The sequence below is a fragment of the Nuphar pumila genome, chromosome 1 (assembly GCF_984573655.1).
Source record: "Nuphar pumila chromosome 1, dmNupPumi1.hap1.1, whole genome shotgun sequence".
Lineage (NCBI taxonomy): Eukaryota > Viridiplantae > Streptophyta > Magnoliopsida > Nymphaeales > Nymphaeaceae > Nuphar > Nuphar pumila.
The window spans coordinates 136,144,226-136,155,671 of record NC_143249.1 but is presented as its reverse complement, the minus strand read 5'-3'; the positions used below and the strand labels follow the sequence as shown (position 1 = coordinate 136,155,671).

Here is an 11,446-nt window from a genome sequence, read left to right as displayed (position 1 = left end):
GTGTTATGAAATTTTGAAAAGATGCAAGTTTGAGAAAACATGATGTTTGCTTGGAAAATTGAAATGAATTTGGAAAAATGATTAGAAAAGTGCTTGAAAATTGAATTTCTGGGAAAATAATTGAATTTCATTGGAAATCAGAAATTGGATTGGAAAATGAATTCTCAGGAAAATTTGAATCTTGGGAAAATCAATTTTTGAGATTTGGAATTTGCTTTTCTAAGAAAATGGATTTGAGAATTCTGAGAAAATCAAGAAAGCTCATTGGAAAATGATTTTTTGAAATGGAAAATGGGTTCTCAGGAAAATTGGATTTTTGAGAAAATCGATTTCTGAAAACTTGGCATTTTGAAATTTAAGAATTTTAAAACATAGGAAAATCTTGATTTGAACTTGGGAAATGCTTTAAAAAGTCATTTGAAAACTTAGAATTCTGAAAAAATCCAATCCTGAGAAAGACTTGGTAAATCCTTGAGAAAATTGATTTTTCTGAAATTGAAATTGAAAAAGAAATTTGAAAATAATGCAATTTGAATTATATGAATGAATGAATATGAATTTGAAAGTGAATTTCATTGAGGAATTGAGAAATCCTTTTGAAACTTTGAGAAATGCAGTGCATTTTTTAAGTTAGCCTAAGAGTGTAGGCTGAATGTGGCTAATACGAAGATCATAAATCTAGGTTTCATTCGTATTCTGACTATGGCCAAAAATACAAATTCCACCAAGTTTATAAACTCCATAAGAGCTTGTGCATGTGTCATTCGTGTCAACCATAGTGAATTTGAAATAAATACACATGAATCATACATCAAATATTGAAATTTGCAGAAATTAAACTATATGCAATGCAGCCCTATTCTAAGAAGAAATGTAACTCTTATTCCAAATATTACATTGCTTTTTACATTGAATTGAATAAAATAAAGAGATAAAATAACTAAGTCTTTTTATTGAATGTTCCTGCAAAACTAGAAAACAAGGTTAGCACAAAAATGTAGGTTTTTCTGAATTTATCCGAAAATATGGGAAATTATCAGATATTATTCAGATATAAACCCAAATTCATACCCCCTTTGATATAAACATAATAAATAATGAATGAATTTTGAAAATAAACTTGGAAATTCGAAATTGGGGTCAAAATGACCGAAATGCCCCTGATGACCTTGAAATCAAGGTTTTCTGAAAGAAATTTTGTAAATTTTGGAAATTGGAAAATCAAATGAAATAAATCAAATACAATATGATGAAATATTATGATATACATGAAATTAAAGTTTAGAATTTTGAAATTTAGGTCAAAATAACCAAAATACCTCTGATAACAAGACTATGGCCTTGAAACCAGGGTTTCTGAAATAAATTTTGCAAAAATGGAAAATGTGAAATGCAAATGATATTGAAATTAACCCTAATATGATTCTCCATTCTTATGTACATGAAAAAAACCCTAAAATGGAGAAAATATCATTAAATATCAAATTTAACTTGTTTTTCACCTGATTTTTGCATGGACACCTAAACTAATCCTAGAAACAGAATGGAGCTTGAAAATCTTTTTTTTTTTGTATTTTCTTAATATGAAAAATAGTTAAAATCCTAAGAAAATCAAAATTTTGCCTAAAATGCTGATTCTAAAGGAAATTTTGGATATCAAACTTCCATAAAAGTTTCCCAAATTTTATGGGGTGACAGAGGACAGTTAGGCAAAGATTTTTTCCTTTTACACTTTCTGGTTTTGACCTATGGTCGGAACTGTACAACTCCGGCAAGTCGGATCGGAATCCGGCGACTCTAGGATTTGGGGCAAACAGATGGGTTTTGGGAGAAAATGTGAAAAAAATAGTAGACAGATGAAAAAAAGGCTGAAATTATGGAAAAATGTTTCTAACAAACAGGGAAAATTTTTATCTTTTCATACCATTAGGATTTGGGTTACTGTTTGGAAAAGAGCACACTGTTATTAGAGACCCGAATCTCTTGAATTTCTGGATATTGGAATCTGTCAAACAGAAAAACAAAATTGGAAAAAATACTAAGACAGTTCCAAAAATCCCAAAATTTTAATAAATGATAGGAAAATATGTCAGGAACAACTTTTGTGTTGAAAGTTTTTGCAGACAGGCTACGGATTGAGCAAACTCAGTGCATTAGGGTCCATCTATACCCTGACAAAGGAAAATCGAGATTTTCCCAAGGGTCTGAAAAAATCGATTTTTGACAGAGGGTAAATATGTTTGTACAAATCTCAAAATTTCCAGATACTTAGTAGATTTCATCTTGAATCTACTGTGATTTTTAGGAGAAGATCCAGATCTCCCATCTAGGAGATCTCAGGCTGACAAGTCTGCTAAAAACAATTCTGGAATTTCCAGGGGGTTCAAAACCAGGTTCGGAATCCGATTCAATATTTCATTTTTTTGGGCAGAATATGAATCTCAAAAGATCTTCATTTTTTTTAGATGACCACTAATAAACATATGCATCCACTCTAAAAAGATCACAATTTATTGAATACATTCAAACATAAAATAATGATATTCTCATATGCATAAAGTCATGATTGACAAGCTATCAATGGAATGCCTAATAAAATCTAACCTAAGCATGCAAGATGAATAAGATACAAAAAAAAAATGATGCTATGTTTAAAACGTGAACTCAACAACACAGTATGAGGAAAATATTTTCAAGGAGGCATGATCATCTATATTTGATATAGCTTTCAAAATGAGAAATTTCATCCATTAGATGGAGGAATCTCACCATTTAAGTAGCCAGTGGGTCCTCTTATTTCTACCATTCGAAGTCACAAGGAAGGTTCATACATCACCCTTGTATCGACAAAGAGATAGTGGCACTTGTTAGGCAAAAGGGCATTTCCTTGGTGATTGTAGTCTTGTGGCTGCAAAGAGGATGGTGGCTGCTGGCTATGGAAGGGCTGTTGCTGTTGCTCGGAGGTGGCTGGACCGGTTGCTTCCACAGTTGAGAGGGCTGCACCTTGGAGTTGTGATTCAAAGTGGAAGAAGCTACTATGCTGAACTGATGGAACTGGAACCCAGGGAGAATGTTGGAGTCATGGGGGCTGGAGGTATTGCTATGCCGCTACCTTGGTGTGGCTGGCGTGAGGTAGATGGCTGGCTGCAACAATGGCACATGCTGAAGCTTGAAGCTGGAGAAGGCTGTTGGGCTTCAAGGTTGAAGGGAGAGAGAGTGAATATGAGAGAAGAGAGGAGAAGGGCTGAGAGAGATTAAAGGGAAAAAGGTCTTTTTGCTCCCAGCCATGTCATGCTATCCCCTTTTATTCTTTCTTTGTTGAACTTAGGGAAAATAGAAAATAGACTTAGGGCTTAATAATCTTCTACCTAGGGTTTAATGAGAATGGGAAAGAGGGAGAGAACCCTTTACGTGAATGGCTGGGCAAGAGGGAAAGGAAGGAAGGAAGGAAGAGAAGAAGGAAAGAAAAGGAAAATGGAAAAGGAAAGAAAGAAGGAAGAAAGAAGAGGGAAAAGGAAAGAAAAAGAAAAGGAAAGAAAAGAAGGGAGAAGGGGCTGGAGGTTTGGGCGACCAACTTGTGGGTCCCACCTCCTCCCAAAGAAAAAAAAAAATAACAAACAAATTAAAAAAAATAAAACGAAAGAATAGGAAAAGACAAAACCTTTTTTTTTAATAGAAATGAAGGAGCCATCTCAGAGCGGGCTCTCTTTCCAAATTTGAAATTCATTTTGATAATCATAGGGGTAAAATGGTCTTTTTAGAAAATTTCTGCATGAAACGAGCTATTTTTGGCAGTTTTTGAAACGAGCTCGGATTTTGAAGTTCAATACCCTGTTGCGAAGCAAATCCAATGTAGATATTGAAAATTTGAGTTTAAAATAAATCCAGATTGTTTTTCTTGAGAAAATATTTCCAAATTTAGAATCTCGGGAGTAAAAATGTCAATTTTGGAAACCCGAGGTTTGAAATTGATTTCTGAAAGCTTTTAAAACTCAATCTAGATTGAAATTTATAAAACTGGAGTTCTGGACTTCAAAAATGAAATGTTATGAAATGCTGAGAAATTATATGAAATGATGAGAAATGACATGAAATGCTATGCGAAATGCAGACTCTGAATAAAGAATTTTGGATGTTAGACCCTGATTGGCAGTTGTACCAGTTCAAAAAGTGTTAAAATTGATAAAATTTGTAAAATGGTTCAAGAAATGGTTCTTGAACTCTACTGGGTTAGAGTGACATTGAAAATTAGAGTTGAGCTGAATTAAACTGAAATGAGTTGGATTGAGCTGGGTTTTTGAGTTTTAGAACTCGACTGGACTGATCAGACACTGACTCAACTGACCTTTCCGACTTAAATTTTCAAGAAAAGCTACAATTTTTAGAGAAAAGGTGCTGAATGGTCACTGGAGTGAAGTGAATTACGAATCTGAACTAGGTTTGAGATGAAACAAAGGTCAGTAATACTGACATGAACAAAAATCAAAGCTCGAACATTAGCTCAATTGACTGAACTCGTCTCAATTTCAGCTAAAAGAGTTGAAACGAGCTAAAATGGGCTCCTAGACACTTGGAAATGGTTTTGAACTGGAACTGAAGAGCTCGAACTCCTAGTGAGCTCAGGCTAGACTTAGGGGAATATGACTGACTGTGAATGACTGACTCAGAGACAATTGGCTTGGATTTGAGTGAGAAATGAGCTCATTTCTAAAGAAATGATCCCATTTTGGCAGGAATTGTCAGAAATGAAAATGGCGTTCTCACTGTGAGCTTAGATGAGCTTGAAATGATTGATATTCTAACAGTCCTGAACTGACCAATGAGCTTGGTTGACTCCGACTGACTCGGGTTCGAGATGACCTAGGGGCAAAATGGTGATTTTCTAGTAAAAATGGGTAAAGTGGTGATTTTTTGAATCTGACTAGGGGTTTGACTCCTTCACTGACCTAACAGGGTTAGCACTGCACGAGGAGGATTGTTTGAAAAGGGTGTGGAAAATTTGAGGTGTTTACAAATATGCAGAGTCTATTACATACTACATATATTGTTATTATCAATTGAATCAATGACAGTGAAGACAAACATAAGGTTTCAAAAAAAAAAATGGTATTGTATGAATCATTGGTCGGTAGGGTAAACCAGATGAGGAATATAGACCTCAACCTAGTACAATACTATTTACCTTAGGTTCTGCATCACACACAAGAACTCTGCTAAAGCATCCTTAGGTGGGTTTGTAAACGGTGAGATCACATACCTTTAATAACTAGTAGCAGCATTTTGAAATGAAATTTGGTAGCAGTATATGTATAGATTATTAAAGATAGGATTTGAAATCGACAAGGCTCTACCAAGCCAATTCGCTACTAAATAACCATGTACTGGGTCAAGGCAGACTGGGTTGCCGACTAGTTCTAACCCAGTTTTGTGGGTTCGGCGTCCAGGTATCATGCCCGGGGTCATGAACTGTCACTTGGGACAGCCATATTGTGCGTCGAGTGTCATTGACATCACAAGTGCCGGTGGCACCGTGTCTCGGTTTGCCTGGTTGGCCAGGCCGGTGTGTTGATGGACCTTTCTCGCAGGGCAGTATATGTTGTCTGTGCTGCTATGTCATACCTATCTGAGTCGGGGTCGTACAGTCCTGCTAGGATGTGGGGTAGTGTTGCACCGATTACAAGTGACATGGCCTGTTTTGCAACTGCTATTACTGTGCGGTTGTTGCGAGTATGGTGTAGGTCACTACTTGAAGCAAGCGACAAGAAGGTCACATACCCTAAGTCACATTAACCATGGTGGAAACCACAAAGCCACGACGAGTCGAAGGCTCATTGCATCCGAGTGTATGCCATAAATTTCACCAGATTATGGCTATAGTGGTTACACCCACACACGCACACATATATATAGCAAACCATGCCACATGGTGGGCTTCGTTCATGGGTACAAACGTGTATGCCATAGCTCGTAAACGAATATGAAATTGTGGGCTCTGAGTTGAGCCATGTTTCAAGAAATGTCGTGTTGGTGGTGCTTATGGCACCCTGGTTCAAAAAAAAAAATGAATACTATGAGTGTGAACCCCAAATCGTGTTTAGGATTTTAAAAATCCTCTGTGGTGCGATGACTCGCACAGGGAAATAATTGAGAAATCAAAATGCATTCATAAACTTGAAATTCGTGAGTCTATGGGTATACCTGAAAGAGGGTATATGTTATCGGACCCCTCATGGTGCGATGGATCGCACATGGTTATACAGAAAATGTGAAATAAAACATAAAACCTTCAAGATTCTGGGTACACCTGAAAGACGGTGTATGCTACCAGATTCTCTAGGCTCTGGATACACCTGAAAGATGGTGTATGTTACTAGACCCATGGTCTACCTTGGAGAGGGTAGGTGGTACAAGCTTCATGGACATTCTTGTTGTCGTGAGAGCTAGGCGTCTCACCGGGTCCCCAGTCTACGAAGTTAGGGGTCCAGGACTACCAATGCGTCCTAGGCGGTAGATCTAAGTCTTCTGCAGAAGTGTCATAGGGTGCATCCTAATTCTTGTTCTAGCCACTGGAGATTTCTCTCTCGGTCATGGACTGTCCCCTTTGGATATTCGTATGGCTAGTCGTACGGGTTATTAATTAATAGACCCTCGTATGGTCTCGGTCCACTACAAGGTTTATGCCTGTGCATACCCACAGGGTAAGAGTAGGTTAATCATTAAATAATTTAAGTTGACGGGAAACTTATATCTAAAGAATTGTGTACTGTTGATATGACTTTCGTATAACTTGTGGAATCTACAGCTTATGCTAATGTGAATAAATGTACCTTTAGTTCAGTTATCTTTTGCACTATATCATGAATTAGAAAGTATAATCATTTTCTTAGAATGATATAAATTTTCATGCTAGTTATATCTGCAGATGTTGCACATATTTGTACACAGGACACTGAGCACCACATATAAATATAATGCTTCTTACACAGACAGGGGAGTCTGACCCATCTGCTTTAAATGTTTTTCAGGAAACAACTAAAACAGAGCAATCGGGGAGTCGTTATGGATATAGCCAAGAGATCTCATTTATTTCAGTATTTTTATGTTTGAACTCTGATTAGTAGATTTACATTTCTGTTACGAGATGTAATTAATGACAATAATGCTTTAATTAATGAATGGTATGTTTTTTGTACTTCTCTGTTTTACCCTGTAATTCACCCAACTCTTGTTTTCACACTTTCGCTATTTAAAAAAAAAAAATTTACCCAAAATTTTTACTATAAAAAGTTGGGGCATTACAGTTTTGGTATCAAAGCAGGACTGAATAATTTGAGATCTTGGTTAATTCAGCGACCGCGATGACTCTTTAAGTAGGGTATAATGTGATTCTAGAATTTTAGAAGTAAATTAGTAAAATGCTATATTGTGTTTCTATGGAATTATATGGAGGTTGGTGACAAATTCATTTTTTTTATTTAATTATTCATCCACATAGATGACGTGGTCAAATCGTTGCAATGACATGATGGAGACATTGCATAACCTAGCTGAAATGGTGGGTCAACAGGCTTCGGCAATACAGCAGATGGGCAATAATTTACACCAGGTTGCTACGAGAAGAGTACAATAAGTGGGATTATGTCCTAAAAGAAATTCATGGACATGGACCCTCCTGCTTTCTCCGGAAAGATGGATTCGGAGGCTGCTAAGAGTTGGATACGGGAGATCGAACGTATCTTTCGTGTACTGGAGGTGCTCGAGGAGCGTCGGGTGGAATTTGGGACTTATCATCTCAAAGATCATGCTGAAAAATGGTGGGAAACCACCAGGGCAGTCAAGTTTCAGGATGGTCATGTATCTTGGACGGAGTTCATAGAGGTCTTCAACGCTGCCTACTTTCCAAAGCACGAGAGGGCAAATAAGATGCAAGAATTCTTGGATCTGCAACAAGGCGAGACGCCCCTCGCCGATTACATCACTAAGTTCCACAGTTTGGAACGATATTGTTTGAACGTATACACATCGGATGAGGATCGGGCAATGAAGTTTGCTCGAGACTTGAAGACGGGCCTGAGGAACCGTCTATACACTCGAGGGCCCAAGAACCTCGAGGAGGCTATTAAGGTAAAAGATCATTTCTCTTCGTGGTATAAGTTGCATAAAAGTTTATAAGGTACCGTTAACCATTAAATTGTAATGGATTGTTCCTGTCTGTTCCGGACACACAGGTGGTGACTCTCCTTGATGACGACTGGAAGGAGGGACAAAGGTCGCAGAAGAAAAAAATCGGGGTTCAAAAACCCGAATTTAAAAAGAAGTTTGGTGGGAGGCGATTCCACTCTCAGAACAAGAAGCCACGACACGAGAATGGCACCAAACCTAAGCCAGGACGAAATCAAAGGTGTCAGAAGTGCAACCGCTTTCACCCCGGACAACAGTGTCCCTGTGAGACAGAAGGTTGTCTCTACTGTGGAAAAATGGGTCATTACATCAAGGAGTGCAGGAAGAAAATGGTCAACAATGCGCGGCGTGGCACTGGACGACAACAGCCTCAACAACATCGTGCACCACCACCACAGCCTCAGGCGACCCCACAGCGCATAGCGGGATGTGTGTGTGCCACTACAACTGACCAACTGGAGAAGGGGTACCTTGTGCAAGGTACCGTGCTTGTTTCGGGCCAAGCTGCCCTTGTATTATTTGATTGTGGAGCTTCACATTCATTTATATTTGTTAATTTTAAAAAACAACTTAGTAATCCCACAAAATCACTGAACCGTGAATTAGTAGTATACAACCCTATAGAGCTCAATGAAATCTGTGTGAACTATATGCCAGAAGTAGAGATCATATTAGGGAATCACAACCTACCTACTAATTTAGTATTACTCGATATGATCGAGTATGACGTCATATTAGGCATGGACTGGCTGTTTGAACATTACACCAGAATCCTCTGTAGGGAAGGGAAGGTCATCATGTCCCGACCTAGTATGCTAGAGGTTGTATTTCGACTGACAAGACCAGGTATTCAAAAAAGGATTGTTTCAACCCTCATGGCCCAGAAGTATCTCCGTCGGGGAGACATGGCTTTCCTAGTTAGTATGATCGGAGGTGAAACAAAACTAACTCCGCTTGAGGATTTGGAAATTGTCTGTAATTATGCCGACGTATTTCCAGCGGAACTTCCTGGACTTCCTCCTCAGCGGGAAGTCGAGTTCGGGATAGAACTAATGTCAGGTACAAAGCCAATATCAAGAGCACCCTATCGGATGGTACCAACAGAGTTAAAAGAATTAAAGAAGCAGTTGCAGGAACTAATGGAGCATGGTTTTGTGTGACCGAGCACGTCTCCGTGGGGAGCGCCGATCCTATTTCTGAAAAAGAAAGACGGATCTATGAGACTATGCATAGACTATAGAATGCTGAACCAAGCAACTGTGAAGAATAAATATCCTCTACCCCGTATTGAGGATCTATTTGATCAACTGAAAAGAGCAAAGGTCTTTTCTAAGATTGATTTGAGGTTAGGTTATCACCAGTTGAGAATAAAAGTTAAGGATATCCCAAAATCAGCGTTTTAAACCAGATATGGGCATTTTGAGTTCGTGGTGATGCCATTTAGACTCACGAATGCCCCAGCGGCATTCATGGACCTGATGAATCGAGTATTCAGACCATACTTAGACTCCTTTGTCATCATCTTCATCGATGACATACTGATATATTTAGAAAATGCGAAGGAACACAAAGAACATTTGAAAATTGTCTTGGAAACCCTCTAGACACATCAGTTATACGCCAAGTTCTTGAAATGTGAATTCTGGCTTGAAGAAGTCATGTTCCTTGGGCATGTGATCTCGAAGGATGGAGTGTCAGTGGATCCTGCCAAAGTTGAAGCCGTGATGAACTGGTCACAACCAAAGAATGTCAGCGAAATTCGAAGCTTCTTAGGACTAGCTGGCTACTATAGGCGATTCATTCAAGACTTCTCTAGAATCGCTATGTCAATGACAAAGCTTCTACGAAAAGGGGTAAAGTTCAAATAGAATGAGAAGAGTGAAGAAAGCTTTCAAACACTTAAAGCTAAACTTACCACAGCTTCGGTGTTAGCCTTACCGTCTGGAAGCGGAGGATTCGTGGTGTACACAAACGCTTCTGGTACTGGACTGGGGTGTGTACTGATGCAACACGACACGGTCATTGCCTATGCATCACGACAACTGAAGATTCATGAGAGAAATTACCGCACTCATGACCTGGAGTTGGCAGCTGTGGTTTTCGCTTTGAAGGTTTAGAGACATTATTTATATGGGGAGCAATTCAAAGTCTTCACTGATCACAAGAGCTTAAAGTATCTGTTTTCTCAAAAGGAACTTAATATGCGACAAAGAAGGTGGCTCGAGTTCATCAAGAACTACGAATTTACAATCTCGTACCATCCCGGGAAAGCAAATGTTGTTGCTGATGCCCTTAGTCGCAAGGCTGGGGGAAATCTTTCTAGCCTGGTAAGTCTTGGATGAAAGATGATTTTTTAGTTCACAGAATGGAGGCCTTTCTCTGACGATCAAAGCATACTTAGGCTGTCTAGCCTGACGATACGATTAGAACTGCAAGAGCGGATCATGATTAAGTAAAAAGAAGACTCGCAGTACGGAAAGATGGAGGCATTAGCATTGCAAGAAGACACTATTTTCTAGTGCAAAGTGGATGGAAGTATATGATTTAAGGATTGACTATGGGTGTTGAGCGACTCAGAGACCAGAGAAGAGTTATTGGCAGAGGCACATAAGAGCAAGTATACCAGTCACCCGGGCAATACCAAAATGTTTAAAGATCTACAACTCAGGTACTGGTGGAATAAAATGAAGTGTGATGTTGCGAGATACATTGCGAAGTGCTTGACGTGTCAACAAATCAAAATTCAGCATCAAAGGCCGAGAGGAACAATGCAGTTGATGGAACTTCCTTAATGGAAATGGGAACATATCACGATGGATTTCGTGATGGGGTTACCACAAGCCCGAAAGAACCATGACGCTATTTGGGTAGTGGTTGACCGACTCACTAAGTCAGCATATTTCCTACTGATGAGGAAGAGTCAGTCACTTGAGAGCTTGACCGACCTGTATATTCAGAAGATAGTACGACTACATGGGGTGCCAGTCTCGATCATATCCGATAGAGACCCCTGTGGGGCAGTTACAAAAGGCATTGGGAACTAAGTTGAAGTTTAGCACTGCCTTCCATCCACAAATCGACGGACAGTCAGAAAGGACCATACAAACACAGGAAGATATGTTACGTGCATGTATGCTGGATTGGAAAGGAGAATGGGATGCTCATGTGGTACTAGCAGAGTTCGCTTATAACAATAGCTACCATGCGAGTATCGGTATGGCGCCTTTTGAAGCATTATATGGGCGACCTTGCAGATCTCTGATAC

The 11,446-nt window shown here is 38.9% G+C and overlaps 1 protein-coding gene across 1 annotated transcript; it reads left to right on the top strand.

Moving 5' to 3' along the window:
• The first annotated feature begins 7,662 nt into the window (after nt 1-7,662).
• On the top strand, nt 7,663-9,341 carry LOC149849174 (uncharacterized). The gene is made up of 2 exons (XM_090007517.1): nt 7,663-8,124; nt 8,229-9,341. Exons 1-2 carry the CDS (start codon nt 7,663-7,665, stop codon nt 9,339-9,341), a joined length of 1,575 nt encoding a protein of 524 aa, XP_089863643.1.
• Nucleotides 9,342-11,446: the final 2,105 nt, after the last annotated feature.